The following is a 16,288-nucleotide window of genomic DNA, read 5'->3' on the forward strand; positions in this document are numbered from 1 at the left end:
GGTATGACAACGGCTCTGCGAGTTTTCACCAAAGTCATGGCGGTAATGACTGCAGTACTGCGCCGTCAAGGGGTCAGGATCCTACCGTACTTGGACGATTTGTTGATCCTGGCAAATTCCCCGGAACTTCTCCTGTGTCATCTAGAGCTGACTGTCCAATTCATGGAGGCCCACGGGTGGCTAATCAACTGGAAGGTCCTTTGCAGACCTTACCTGGGTGTTAGGAAGGATTGCATTATTGCTGTAGCTGTCCTTGGTTTTCAATTCTGTAATTAACTTAATTTCATATGAAAAATACATGTATTTAATTATGCATTGAAGTTAAAAAGTAATAAATTACAATATTTTATGTCCAATTTCAAGTGTGTTACCACTTCAGGCAGTGCCATCTTAGTTTACATGTACTCCCTCTTGCAACATTAATTCATTGTGATTGTGAGCTCCTTGGAGCAGGGTCCTCTTCCCTCCTGTTCTCACGGCCCTCTTCTCTCACACTTCAGTTACAGCTCTCTCCTACTCAGTGAATGTCTATACCCGCATCTCCTCTCGCTCGTTACTGTTTATCTCTTCCAGTGGCTGCTTGCCCCCAGTAGTACGCCGATTACTCCTTTTGCTTCCTTACATCTCGGCTGTATTGTGTACTGGGAATTGTGGTGCTAATTGTTACCTGGGCTCTGTGTTAGTTTTTCAGTTACTGTAATGTTCAGTTCTATGTACCCTGTATTGTTCTAATGTCTACTGTATGTACAGCGCTGCGAAACACTTTTGGCGCCTTAGAAATAAAATGTAATTTCTCTAACGTCCTAGTGGATGCTGGGGACTCCGTCAGGACCATGGGGAATAGCGGGCTCCGCAGGAGACAGGGCACATCTAAAAAGCTTTTTAGGTCACATGGTGTGTACTGGCTCCTCCCCCTATGACCCTCCTCCAAGCCTCAGTTAGGTTTTTGTGCCCGTCCGAGAAGGGTGCAAACTGGATGGCTCTCTTAAGGAGCTATTTAGTAAAGTTTTTTTTTAGGTTTCTAATCAGTGATTCCTGCTGGCGACAGGATCACTGCAACGAGGGACTTAGGGGAGAGACTGGCAACTCACCTGCGTGCAGGAGGATTGAAGTCTTAGGCTACTGGACACTGAGCTCCAGAGGGAGTCGGAACACAGGTCAGCCTGGGGTTCGTCCCGGAGCCGCGCCGCCGATCCCCCTTACAGACGCTGAAGAAAGACGGCGGAACGGAGGTCCGGAAACAGGCGGCAGAAGACTTCACAGTCTTCAGAGAGGTAGCGCACAGCACTGCAGCTGTGCGCCATTGTTGTCACACGGCTCACTGACACGGTCACGGAGGGTGCAGGGCGCTGCTGGGGGCGCCCTGGGCAGCAATATAAATACCTATTTGGCAAATAAATACATCACATATAGCCATTAAGGCTATATGTATGTATTTTAACCCAGGCCAGTTATTAAAAAACCGGGAGGAAAAGCCCGCCGAAAAGGGGGCGGGGCTTATTCTCCTCAGCACTCAGCGCCATTTTCCTGATCAGCTCCGCTGGTGAGGAAGGCTCCCACTCTCCCCTGCACTGCACTACAGAAACAGGGTTAAAAGAGAAGGGGGGCATAAATTGGCGATATAATGATATATTAAGAGCGCATATATAGAAACAACACCTTCTAGGGTTGTTATTTACATTATAGCGCTTTTGGTGTGTGCTGGCAAACTCTCCCTCTGTCTCCCCAAAGGGCTAGTGGGTCCTGTCCTCTATCAGAGCATTCCCTGTGTGTGTGCTGTATGTCGGTACGTGTGTGTCGACATGTATGAGGAAAATGTTGGTGAGGAGGCGGAGCAAATTGCCTGTAATGTTGATGTCACTCTCTAGGGAGTCGACACCGGAATGGATGGTCTACTTATGGAATTACGTGATAATGTCAACACGCTGCAAGACGGTTGACGACATGAGATGGCCGGCGGACAAATTAGTACCGGTCCAGGCGTCTCAGACACCGTCAGGGGCTTGTAAAAACGCCCATTTACCTCAGTCGGTCGACAGACACAGACATGGACACTGACCCCAGTGTCGACGGTGAAGAAACATACGTAATTTTCCTTTAGGGCCACGAGTTACATGTTAAGGGCAATGAAGGAGCTGTTACATATTTCTGATACTACAAGTACCACAAATAAGGGTATTTTGTAGGGTGTGAATAAACTACTTGTAGTTTTGCCTGAATCAGATAAATTAAATGAAGTGTGTGATGATACGTGGGGTTCCTCCGATAGAAAGTTATGGGCGGTATACCCTTTCCCGCCAGAAGTAAGGGCGAGTTGGGAAACACACCTTAGGGTGGATAAGGCGCTCACACGCTTATAAAAACATGGCGTTACCGTCTCTAGATACGGCCGCCCTCAAGAAGCCAGCTGATAGGAAGCTGAAAAATATCATGACAGTATATACACACATACTGGTGTTATACTACGACCAGCAATCGCCTCAGCCTGGATGTGCAGCGCTGAGGGGGCTTGGTCGGATTTCCTGACTGAAAATTTTGATACCCTTGACAGGGACAAGATTTTATTGACTATAGAGCATTTTAAGGATGCATTTCTATATATGCGTGACGCGCAGAGGGATATTTGCATTCTGGCATCAAGAGTAAATGTGATTTACATATCTGCCAGACGAAGACACGACAGTGGTCAGGTGAGGCAGATTCCAGACGGCATGTGGAAGTATTGCCGTATAAAGGGGCGGTCCATCGGACCTGGTGGCCATGGCAACAGCTGAAAAATCCACTTTTTGAAACCCCGAATCACATATCGGCAAAAAAGGACACAGTCTTTTCAGTCTCAGTCCTTTCGTCCCCATAGGGGCAGGCGGGCAAAGGCCAGTCATATCTGCCCAGGGGTAGAGGAAAGGGAAGAAGACTGCAGCAAGCAGCCCATTCCCAGGAACAGAAGCCCCTCACAGCTTCTGCCAAGTCCGCAGCATAACGCTGGGGCCGTACAAGCGGACTCAGGTGCGGTAGGGGGTCATCTCAAGAGTTTCAGTACGCAGGGGGCTCACTCGCAAGGGAACTCCGGGATCCTACATGTAGTATCCCAGGTGTACATTGGAAATTCGAGACATCTCCCCCTCACACAATTCACAGGCTGTATTCCCAGCAGGTGATAATCAAAGTACCCCTCTTACAACATGGAAGGGGGTAGTATTCCACACTATATTGTGGTACTGAAGCCAACCGGCTCGGTGAGATCTGAAATATTTGAACACTTACATACAAGCGTTCAAATCAAGATGGAGTCACTCAGAGCAGTGATAGCGAACCAGGAAGAAGGGGACGATATGGTGTCACTGGATATCAGGGACGCTTACCTACAGGTCCAAATTTGCCCTTCTCTCCAAGGGTACTTCAGGTTCCTGGTACAGAACTGTCACTATCAGTTCAGACGCTGCCGTTTGGGTTGTCCACGGCGCCCCGGGTCTTTACCAAGGTAATGGCCGGAATGATGATTTTTCTTAAAAGGAAACATGGACACTTTCCTGATAAGGGCAAGGTCCAGAGAACAGTTGGAGGTCGGAGTAGCACTATCTTAAGTAGTTCTACGTCAGCACGAGTGGATTCTAAATATTCCAAAATCGCAGCTTTTTCCGATGACACGTCTACTGTTCATAGGGATGATTCTGGACACAGTCCAGAAAAACGTGTTTCTCCCAGTGGAGAAAGCCAGGGAGTTATCCGAGCTAATCGGGATCCTCCTAAAACCAGGAAAAGTGTCAGTGCATCATTGCACAAGAGTCCTGGTAAAAATGGTGGCTTATTACGAAGCAATTCCATTCGGCAGATTTCCCGCAAGAACTCTTCGGTGGGATCTGCTGGACAAATGGTCCGGATCGCATCCTCAGATGCATCAGCGGATAACCCTATATCCAAGGACAAGGGTGTCTCTCCTGTGGTGATTACAGAGTGCTCATCTTCTAGAGGGCCGCAGATTTGGCATTCAGGATTGGATGCCGGTGACCACGGAGGCCAGCCTGAGAGGCTGGAGAACAGTCACACAGGGAAAAAATTTCCAGGGAAGTGTGATTAAGTCTGGAGAATTCTCTCTGCATAAATAAGCTTAGAGCAAATTTATAAGGCTCTAAACTTAGCAAGACCTCTGCTTCAAGGTCAGCCGGTATTGATCCAGTGGGATAACATCACGGCAGTCGCCCACGTAAACAGAAAGGGCGGCACAAGAAGCGGGAGGGCAGTGACAAAACTGCAAGGATTTTTCGCTAGGCGGAAAATCATGTGATAGCACTGTCAGCAGTGTTCTTTCCGGGAGTGGACGACTGGGAAGCAGACTTCCTCAGCAGGCATGACCTCCACCCGGGAGAGTGGAAACTTCATAGGGAAGTTTTTCAGCATGATTGTGGATCGTTGGCAAAGACCAAAGGTGGACATGATAGCGTCCCGCCCGAAAAACGGGACAGGTATTCCGCCAGGTCATGAGACCTTCAGGCGATAGCTGTGGATGTTCTGGTAACACCGTGGGTGTACCAGTCAGTGTATGGGTTCCCTCCTCTGTTTCTCATAACCAAGGTATTGAGAATTATAAGACATAGAGGAGTATGAACTATACTAGTGGCTCCGGATGGGCCAAGAGGGACTTGGTACCCGGAGCTTCAAGAGATGCTCACAGAGGACTAAGGGCCTGGGGAGCTAAGAAGGGACTTGCTTCAGCAAGTACCATGTCTTTTCCAAGAATTACCGCGGCTGCGTTTGACGGCATGGCGGTTGAATACCGGATTCTGAAGGGAAAAAGGCATTCCATAAGAGGTCATACCTACCTTGGTCAAAGCCAGGAAGGAGGTGACCGCACAACGTCATCACCACATGTGGTGAAAATATGTTGCGTGGGTAAGGCCAGGAAGGCTCCACGAAGGAAATTCAACTAGGTCGATTCTGCACTTCCTGAAAACAGGAGTGTTTTGAGCCTCAAATTGGGGTTCATTAAGATTTAAATTTCGGCCCTGTAGATTTTCTTCCAGAAAAAATTGACTTCAGTTCCTGAAGTCCAGATTGTAAAGGGTGTATTACATATACAGTTCTTTTGTGCCTCTAGGGGCACCGTGAGATCTCAACATAGTGTTGGGATTCCTTAAAATCATATTGGTTTGAACCGCTCAAATCTGTGGATTTGAAATATCTCACATGGAAAGTGACCATGCTGTTGACCAATATCTCACATGGAAAGTGACCATGTTGTTAGTCCTGGCCTCGGCCAGGCGATTGTCAAAAAGAATGGGCGGTTTTGTTTTACAAAAGCCCATATTAGAATTTTCCATTTGAACAGGGCAGAACTGGGACTCGTCTCCAGTTTCTTCCTAAAGGGGTGTCAGCGTTGTCACCTGAAACAACCTATTGTGGTGCCTGCGGCTACTGGGGACTTGGAGGACTCCAAGTTACTAGACGTTGTCAGGGCCCTAAAAAAAAATATATATATATATATATATATATATATATATATATATATAGTTAGGACGGCTGGAGTCAGAAAGTCTGACTTGCTGTTTATATTGTATGCACCCAACAAGCTGGGTGCTCCTGCTTCTAAGCAGTCTATTGCACGCTAGATTTGTAGTACAATTCAGCTTGCACATTCTGTGGCAGGCCTGCCACAGCCGAAATATGTAGATGCCCATTCCACAAGGAAGGTGGCCTCATCCTGGGCGGCTGCCCGAGGAGTCTCGGCATTATAACTTTGCCGAGCAGCTACGTGGTCAGGGGAGAACACGTTTGTAAAATTTTACAAATTTGATACTCTGGCTAAAGAGGACCTGGAGTTCTCTCATTCGGTGCTGCAGAGTCATCCGCACTCTCCCGCCCGTTTGGGAGCTTTGGTATAATCCCCATGGTCCTGACGGAGTCCCCAGCATCCACTAGGACGTTAGAGAAAATAAGAATTTACTTACCGATAATTCTATTTCTCGTAGTCCGTAGTGGATGCTGGGCGCCCATCCCAAGTGCGGATTGTCTGCAATGCTTGTACATAGTTATTGTTACAAAAATCGGGTTATTACTATTGTTGTGAGCCATTTTTTCAGAGGCTACTTCGTTTTGTTATCATACTGTTAACTGGGTTCAGATCACAAGTTGTACGGTGTGATTGGTGTGGCTGGTATGAGTCTTACCCGGGATTCAAGATCCTTCCTTATTGTGTACGCTCGTCCGGGCACAGTACCTAACTGAGGCTTGGAGGAGGGTCATAGGGGGAGGAGCCAGTACACACCATGTGACCTAAAAAGCTTTTTAGATGTGCCCTGTCTCCTGCGGAGCCCGCTATTCCCCATGGTCCTGACGGAGTCCCCAGCATCCACTACGGACTACGAGAAATAGAATTATCGGTAAGTAAATTCTTATTATTAATAATAATTGCTTCATTCTGATGATATCTGTATGGGTTTTTTTTCTCTTAACGAAGATCCTATATCATCATCCAGACAGAAGAGTATATTGTTTGCCCTTTAATGTATAACACAAGGCTCCTCTGTTTATATAATTGCTTTGAATTAACACTATAGAGCTTTGCCTTATCTTAGGGCAATAGAATAATTTTGTACATTTGAATATTGTTTGTTCTCGGCTGAATGGGGTGAGATATGTCCCACTAATAGTGTAGGGCTTAAACTCAGTCCTCTGGACCCCAAACAATTCACGTTTTCCAGATCTCCACACAGAATCGCAAGTGAAATAATTAGCTCCATCTGTGGATCTTTTAAAATGTGTCAGAGATGAATAAATACACCTGTGCACCTGCTAGGTGACCTGAGAAATGTGAACGGTTGAGGATGGAGTTTGAGACTGGCTGGTATATGGCGATACCTGATCTCCACCATTTCTATGCTCCTGCAAAATGTTAGTTCCTTTTGTTTTGCAAGTGGAGCGCCCCTAAAAATGTGCATTTCTATTAAACTGTTCAGTGGTATGCACGGAAATCATCCGGGCTATCTAGCGCTGACAGCACTGGCTACCCCGGAAGATTTCCGAGCATACTACCTTCTGACTCCCCGGGGACAGCCATGCAGCATGCACGGCGCCCGGGAATCGGCAAACTCCATTATGGAGTTTAGCCCACCCCCCCGGACTCCTATTGGCCGGGGGACGGGCTTAGCGGTAAAATGGCTTATGGTGATTCCCTGGCGATGCAAGGCAGCTGGGAATCAGCGCTGGGGCTGACGACCATGGCCTGCCCCGCCCCTGCACCTCTCTCCCCCCCCCCCCCCCCCCCCATTCTCCCACGTCCATTTAAAAATGCCCCCCCCCCCCCCCCTTAGAGTGTGTTTTTTAAATAAAAAACCCACCACTGAAGGGGTTAAGCCATTGCCTTATTTCACTGATCACGCAGGCCAGTTCCCTCTTTTGGTTAGTGCGACCTGTGCCTCTGTCCAGGATTCAAGGCCTAGGGTACGGTACAGTTACTTATTACTTGCCCAACCAGCACCGGTCCCAGAAGGATGCCATCAACTCTTGGGCTCACAGAGCAGAGGCTTCATCGATTGATCTTTGGGTACATCCTGTATCAGGACTGCCATGGAGTCAGGAAAAGATATAAGCAAATTATGGTTACCTGCTGATTTTATCTCTTGGACTCTCTCCATGGCATTGCTAATATACCTCTGTCATGTTTCTGTTAGTGTATTTTTTAGAGGAATCTTGGGTAATCCCCTAAGGACAGGGCAGGGAATGAAAAGTTGACATAGGATTAATCCATATGTCGGGGGTGCCGTAGAGTACTTCAAAGACATTAAATATAATTTTCTTATCAGACAATTTTGGCGCAGTTATATAGGTTTTATTTGTCTCTCTCCCAGAAAGTAACTCTGTGTGTCTGAAAGGAAGGTATGGTTGTGATCCCATTATTGGGAGGGGTTCACATTAACCATTATCTTTCCCATCCAAGTAAGAATATCAATTAAATAAATACCATAGTCTGTTGTGATAAAGTCAAATATCACCTATGAACATAAGCTATGTACTAATACCGTGGAGCCGTAATGGCCGCTAAACCACGTGCTGCGCAATTTGCACGCTGTTTGCGTACAAAGAACCGTACGTGGTACGCACGTTGCGTACACACGCTGCGCTGAGTGTACGGAATACACACAGCGAGCGCACACACAGTTGATAACCTTTAAACCTTTTAAATGAACACTGTAAGGGTATGCTTATACTGTAAACCTTGGCAATGTAATACCACAATGATGTAATGCTTAAACCTTTAACAATGTGAATACGGTATGAGCGGTTAATACGCTAAGAGAGATCCTTTATAGTAAATGATGAATACACAAGACCTGGTAAGGTTCCAACACCTTCGTAGAAGATTCTTTTAGTATAAAAAGGGGAAAACAATTACAGCTTATACACTACAGACCTAACATCAATATCTAAACAGAATAACAAGAAATAATTGAGAACAATAGCGAACGATCGCAAACAGAACAAACAGAGAATAAATGGCAAACACTAAGGATAACAAAATGGCTACAGAGAACTTACACACGTGGGAATGATTCGCAAGCGCGTCCTGGAAACCAGCCCTCAGCCTTCACTGGGAAAACCTTGCAGAGAGAGTGAGCGCTGGTCCAGCAATGGTGGTCTTTATATACACAGCATACAGTACAATACAATGGTCCCTACAATCTCATTGTTCATTGGACACAGGAATGTGTCTCTGCATTATAACAAAAGGTCATAGGTGGATTCGAACAGGTGGGCTGTGTCTATTTCCAACTGCTCAGGTGGGAGGTATCCTCAGGATTCCCGCCGCATGGATAATGAACAGCAAATACAGTAAATGTCTATAAATTACTTTTATACATAACTATACGCAGGAGCGAGCAATCTCTTCCTAACCAACACCGATATGTTACTAATAAAATACTCTACAGCTGGATACTAAACACCACCGTTCAACCTTTGTCTGACCCTTCCCATCATGCAAAGAGGAATCCCCATGTCCACGAACCGTTTACACTAAACATACTTGCTGACATTGTTAAGGAGAATACTATCTATAAAACACACTATTTTGGTTAAATATGTTATGAACGAGTCGCCCGCTACAAGCTCACAAACTCTACCGTAAATACGCATATCATGCGCGTAATCGCCGGAGCGATTTTACGCAAATTGCGGACATGTGCACGCACGGCAGACTGGTTGCACGAGCAGCGGGCATGTGCATTGGGGTTAGTACAAGGCATTGTGAATCATGATATTTTTCGACTTTGACAGTTGGTATTAGGCTTTTGTAGCTGCTTTGTTGCGCCTTCATGTTCTTGCTTTTTAATTGTTTTACAGATTTACGCCTCTTGACTAGAGATGTTTGGAGATCTGTTTGAGGAAGAAGAGGATTTCTCATTTCTTTCAAGCAGTACATGCACTAATGGCAGGAAGTCCAAATCCAACGATTCAGAAATACTGGAACCACGGGGAGAGACCAGACTAAGTGGCCTCAGGAACCAGGGCAGCACCTGCTACCTTAATTCTCTGTTGCAGACACTTCTTTATACCCCAGAATTCCGAGGTATGAATCACGTTTTATTTACAGCACTGCTAGTATTTACATGAAGGATGATGCACATATATTGTTATTAGTCACATTTCTCCTTCATCCACTAGGGGACACTGGAGGATCATTACGGTGGGGTATAGATGGTGGACAAGTGGAGCCGGCACTTAACATTTTTTTTGCACAGTATTCAGAGAATTTAATCATAGAATACAGCACATACACACAAGGGTTAATCCTGTTTCTTACAGAATACATTTACCCTACCAGTTTGTTTTTGGAGTGTGGGAGGAAACTGGAGTACCTGGAGAAAACACACACACACACACACACACACACACACACACACACACACACACACACACACACACACACTACAAACTCTATACACAAAGACCATGGTGGGACTCAAACCCAAGACCTCAGTGCTGTGAGGCAGTGATACTAACTACTATGTCAACCATGCTTCCCTAAGGATTTAATTGACACTGTGTCTGAGACCATGTTTCGGATGCCAGTTTTAGTCTAGAAATATCACAGGGATTGGAAGGCTTAAATCTGCTGGTGTAAATTGGCCCTTTTCCATGCATATTTTTTGCACCACTAGTGGTGTCAGTAGAAGTGTGCATAGATGATAATGACGCGTAGCAATCTAAGTACATACATAGGGGGTGGCACAGCACAAGATACAGCTCTGCATGCGCGTGAATATACACATTTATTTCCTCGCATTCAGTTCACATTCCCCCTTATTTTTAAACTCAGCATCAAGTTCTCTGAGCTCTTCCAGCATCCCTATTCATTGCAAGGGGTTTGTGGTCCTATTGCTCCTTGGAACCTTATGCTCGTTCTCCAGGGTGTTTCTTTTGATCCCTGCAATTCTACTGACGTATCTTACCCACCCGTATCTGTACTTAGTGTAAGGTGGTCCTTCATACGGGTTGGGGGTACAGGATCCTGACACTGAGGATGCTGGTGGTCAGAATACAGACAGCAGCGTCCCAACTGTCAGAATCCCAACACTTGGTAAGTTATCTAACCCTCCACTCCCGCAGCATCACCCTAGTCCTACCCCTAGGGCCTAACACTGATCCTCCCCTCCCACAGCCTAACCCTAACCCTCCCCTGGTGCCCAACTATACCCCCCGCCCCCTCTTACCGCACCCTCGCCGGCATACTTACATTTGGTATGCTGGCTATCGGAATTCCGGTGCCGGTCTTCTGACCGCGAGCATCCTAACCTTCGGGATGCGAACTACATCCGCTTCATACAGTTTCAACCAGTGTCAGTTTATGAGCTCTACATCAAGTGGTGGACACTGTCTTTGTGCCCTTGTCTTGGAAGCATTAAAGAGCAGTACTTCTCCCACTTAATGTGGGTCAGAGAAACCATCAAGGCAGCAGTTATTTCTTATCAAACAAAACTTTGGATGCTTTGGAACTTTGGATCCACACAAGCGCTAAGTGGAAAAAGTTTCCTCGGCACGATTTGATCCAGGGCTGCAAGAAACGTTGCATTAGGTTTTATTTGCCTTATCACTGCTAATTATTACAAGTTTAAATAAGCTGCATGACCAAAAGTATGTGGATACCACTTCTAGAGTGTTTGGACATTTCAGCCACACATTGCTAACAGGGGCATACAATGGGGTCGATTCTATTCGGCAACTAATGAATAGCGCCGGGAATTAGCTCCCGACGCTATTCAATTCAGCAACTAATTACCTGCAATTGTCGGGAATTCTTCTCTCATCCCCGGGGGATGAGAAGAGAAACCCGACAAAAGTGCTGCCTCGCGGCCGGCGCGAGTCATACAGCCATGATTCTCTATTGTCACACCTAAACAGTTGAGTGGGGTATACTGAAGAGCTCAGTGACTTTCATTGTGCACTGTCTTAGGATGCCACCTTCCCAAGGTCAGTTTGTCCTATCTCTGCCCTGCTAGAGCTGCTCCATTGTGAAGTAAACATCTGTAAACAAAAAGACTACTCAAAAATTGACTGCAGGGTGCTGTAACTCATCGCTTGTAAAAAAACATCTGTCTTCAGTCTAACAAGTTCCAAAATGACTCTGGAAGTTACATTAGTAGAGGAACTGTCCATCGGGTGATTCATGGATTGGAATTCCATGACCAAGAAACCACAAACAAGCCTCCGATAAACATACCAAGGGCAAACGTCAGCTGGAGTGGTGTAAATCACGTCGTCCTTGGACCCTGGAGTGTAAACACAGTTTTTGGAGTGACGAATTACACTTCTCCATCCGGTAGCCTGATGGAGGTGTCTGTGTTTGGCAGATGCCAAGAGAACGCTTACTAGCCGAATACTTACTGCCATCTGCAACGCGTGAAGCAGGAATAATAGTGGTGTAGGGCTGTTATTCATGGTTTGACCTAGTCTCCTTGTTCCAGTGTAGGGAAATCTTAATTTTTCAGGATACAATGACATTGTGGAGAGTTTTGTGCTTCCGTCTGTGTGACAACAAATTACAGGACTCCCTGTCCTGTTTCAGCTTTACAATGCCACCGTGCAAAAAGCGAGGTCTGAATTAATGGTTTTTCACATTTGGGGTGGAATCCAGGCATTGTGAGACCCCTGACCTTGACCCCGTCGTACACCTTGGAATTCCGATTGCCAGCCAGGCCTTATCACCCTACATCAGTGCCCAACTCATTAATACTCTTGTGGCTGAATGTATGCAAATTCCGAAAGTGATGTTCTAAAATCTAGAGAACAACGGTTTCCACGAAGATTAGAGGCTGTTATAATAGCAAGGGGAGGACCAACTCCATATTAATGTTCGTGGTTTGAGAATGAGATGTTCAACAAGCACATATGGGTGTGATACACGGGTGTCTATGTACTCTGGGTCATGTAGTGCATAAGAGATTAATCTAAACTCACTGATTGGGAGAACTGGAGTAGAAGCCTTTGGCAACATTCGTGAAAATTGGTCAACTCTAAAATGTTATGTAACGGATTGCTACCATTCTGGTTATTTTCTTCATTTGCTAACTGTGCTTGAAAAGTAACAGAATATTATAGATAGCTATGAATTCTAACACGTTCCTGATTTTAGATGTGATAAATAAATCACTAATAACTTACTATTAAATGAATAAAAACATATATCTAGCAGCTAGCATATACATATTAAGTCAAGGTAACAAAACATTTTAAAAGTGATTGTTTAAGGATCATTAATGTGATAGCAACAATTGAAAATACTTCTTGTTGCAGGAACAATATCTTCTAGTGGTTCATAGTCATTGGTATTTCTGTTTGTGTTTTGACAGAAGCCCTTTTTGCCTTGAGCCCTGAAGAGCTTGGAACTCTAGAGGAGAAAGATGTTCCTGATTCCAAGGTATTCTTATTTCCTTGTATCATTCTCTTGCATGGTGTATACGTCTTTTGTAATTGCTGTGGGATTATTTTCTTCTGGCTAAACATGCAGAAGTGGAAAAACATCTGAATAATTGGTCCACATTGGTCAAGTTACACCCCTACCTGCACTTTATGGAGGAAGAGGTTGGACATTCCCGTGAAGCATGGATTTTCCAACAAAGGGTATACCCTGGGAGAAGCTTATTCAGACAGCTTCTTATATTAGGGATGCATGTCATATATGAAGAATGCGTCCTTGCACTCTGAGAATGTGGTTGCTCCAGTTACTCCTCCTGGGGGCAGAAGTGGTGAAGGCTGTCTTCTCTTCGTTTCAGTTTGTGTGTGACTTGTGGGCACACAGCATACTGGGGCAGATGTATTAACCTGTAGAAGGCATAAGGACGTGATAAACCAGTGATATGTGCAAGGTGATAAAGGCAGCAGCCAATCAGATCCTAACTGTTAATTTACATATTGGAGCTGATTGGCTGGTGCCTTTATCACCTTGCACATATCACTGGTTTATCATTACCTTATGCCTTCTACAGGTTAATACATCTGCCCCACTATTCCTTTCTAGAGTTCCATCCTTGTTCCAAAGCTACCCAATGCTTTTCATTCCTGTCAGGAGGTTTTGGTGCTGTCCTTGTGCCCCCATCCTTTGTATCAGAGATGGTGCTTCATGCTTTAGGTGGCTGTTCACTTTTAGGCATTTTTCCCCGTTAAAGTCCCGATCTAGAGGTGGATGCAAATCCTGCTGTGTATGAGCGAAAATATGCAAATGTTGCAGGCGTGGGGATTTGTACATATGCTTGCGTAAAGCCCTGTGGTTGCTCATAATGTTAGTCGGAAATAAGCTGCACGAGCCATTGCAACTGCCTGGCTGAGGCACGCAGACGAAACGGTTGTGACACTCTGCGTTTTACCCGGACCCCACAGGCCACTGAAGGCATCCTGTGGCATCAAGCACAAAGGCATTAGCAGCAGATCCTATCATTCCTGTAAGTTGCGAAGTAGCTTGGATTTGTTTTTCCAGCACATCCCACAGTCGCTCGATCGCAATGATATCTGGGTAATTTGGAGACCACCAACACCTAGAACTCCATGTCATGTTCCTCAAACCCTTCCTGAGCAATGTTTGCAGTGTAGTTGGGTGCATTATCCTGCTGAGAGAGACCACTGCCATCAGGAATACTGTTACCATGAATGGGTGTACTTTGTCTGGAACAATGTTAAGATAGGTGGCACTCATCGCAGTAACATCCATATGAATGCCAAGACTCAAGGTTTCCCAGCAGAACATTGCCCAGAGCATCACACTGCCTCCGCCGGCTTGCCTTCTTCCCATCGTGCACCCAGGTGCCACCTCTTCCCCAGGTAAATGACTCACACACACTAGGCCATCCATATGATGTAAAAGAAAGCGTGATTCATCAGACCAGGCCACCTTCTTCCAGTGCTCCATCATAGAGCTGTGATGCTCACATGCCCGTTGTAGGCGCTTTCAGGTGGTGGACAGGTCTGCATGTGCAATCTGACCGGTCTCCGGCTATGAAGCCCCGTACACAGAAAGCTGCGATGCACCCTGTGTTCTGATACCTTTCTATCATAGCCAGCTTTAACTTTTTCAGCAGTTTGTGCCACAGTAACTCTTCTGTGGGATAGGACAGATGGGCTAGCCTTCGCTCCTCACATCCATCATTGAGTCTTGGGCGCCCATGACCCTGTCACTGGTTCACCAGTTGTCCTTCCTTGGATCACTTATAGTAGATACTAACCACTGCATACCGGGAACACCCCACAAGACCTGCCGTTTTGGAGATGCTCTGATCTAGGGGGGTCATTCAGATCTGATCGCTGCTGTGCGTTTTCGCACATTGGGCGATCAGGTCATAAGAGGCGAATGCGTATGCACAACTTGCGTCAGACAACAACTGGCATCGCCGGTCAGTGACAGGATGGTGCAAAAAATCCAATTGCATGGACGTTCGCAAGGTGATTAGCAGGAAGAGCACGTTTGTGGGTGGCAAATGAGCCTTATTATAGGGAGTCTCCGGGAAAAACCCAGACATTACCAAGCATTTTCAGGGAGAGTGTGTGACGTTAGCTCCAGCCCCGATCAGCCTGTTCTCATCGCACTGTAGGAGTAAGTCCTGGGCTGCGCAGAGACTGCACAAAGTGAATTTTATAAGCTCGGCATACACACAGGATCACACACTTGCACGGTGAATGTACACTCCCCCTGGGGGCGGCAACAATCTGAACGCAGGACAGCAAAATTAGCAGCCCAGTGATCAGATCTGAATCACCCCCATAGTCGTGTAGCCATTGGCCTTTGTCAAGATCGCTCAGATCCTTACACTTGTCCATTTCTCTTTCATCCACTAGGGGACACTGGAGTCCTATACAGTAGGGGTGTGAAGCCTTGAACCGGAGGTGTGGCACAATCTTAAATTAGCATTGTCTGCACAGCCGGCTCCGCCCCCTTCACATCCCTCATCCCTCAGTTTGAAAAATTGTGCTGGAGGCACAAGTGGAGCAACTGAGCTCCTGACAGAAAGATCTAAAAGGGGCTGCGTAACCCTAATAAAGGGGGGAACAAGGCTGCCTGATAGCAGAGAGACAAAGATCCCTATTGAAGGGACCTGCATATCTCCACAGGAGATCCTCAAAGCAACGAATAGTGAGTACTGGTTCAAGCTTAGGCTAGGGTCTTCTAGTACTAAAAGTTTTTTTTTTGTTTTTTTCTCTCTCTATAAGAAACTCTCTCTCTAAAAAGAATTGCTTGTTATAATACAATCCCCTTTATAAGAAATACATAGGGAAAGGCAGGCGACGGGGGCCGGCGCGTGGGACCCTTAGTGCGGCGCAAGACTCAGCCTGTCTTCCCTGTAAACGGGGGGGACGGCAAGGGGGAGGAAGCGCCACTACACAGCACAAAGACCCACGGCCAGAGCGGAGCACAGGCGCCGCTACGGGAGATGGACCCGTCGCGCACGCCAGCCGGCGGCTACAGGACGCGCTGCATACTACAGAGGACACGGCCGGAGCGGAGCACAGGCGCCGCTACGGGAGACGGACCCGTCGCGCGCGCCAGCCGGCGGGTCCGGAGCGCGCTGTGGAGGGCCAAGAAAAAAGCACTTAAATGATTCATTACAGGGCAGCAGAATGTTTCAAAAGCACTTACATAGTGGGGGCCATGTTTCTTCACTTTGGTGCCACGCTGAGGTGAGGGATGGGTCCTTCCCCTCCCCCCTCCAGTAGTGTACATAGGGGAAAGTTTAAGGATAAACAACTCCCCCTGCTGCACGGCTTGAATAGTGCATGCATTAAGTTAGTACAGAGAGAGTTAGGCAAA

The 16,288-nt window shown here is 46.5% G+C and overlaps 1 protein-coding gene across 3 annotated transcripts in view; it reads left to right on the forward strand.

The window, feature by feature from the left end:
• Window positions 1-16,288, forward strand: part of USP40 (ubiquitin specific peptidase 40) — a 125,053-nt gene that overhangs the window by 9,491 nt on the left and 99,274 nt on the right. For all 3 annotated transcript variants that reach the window (XM_063933252.1, XM_063933253.1, XM_063933254.1), the window contains exons 2-3: window positions 9,337-9,562; window positions 12,843-12,910. In XM_063933252.1, coding sequence (XP_063789322.1) covers window positions 9,358-9,562; window positions 12,843-12,910 — 273 coding nt within the window. In that variant the 5' untranslated portion in view covers window positions 9,337-9,357. The remainder of the gene's footprint in view (window positions 1-9,336; window positions 9,563-12,842; window positions 12,911-16,288) is intronic.

This window comes from Pseudophryne corroboree, chromosome 7 (assembly GCF_028390025.1).
Source record: "Pseudophryne corroboree isolate aPseCor3 chromosome 7, aPseCor3.hap2, whole genome shotgun sequence".
Lineage (NCBI taxonomy): Eukaryota > Metazoa > Chordata > Amphibia > Anura > Myobatrachidae > Pseudophryne > Pseudophryne corroboree.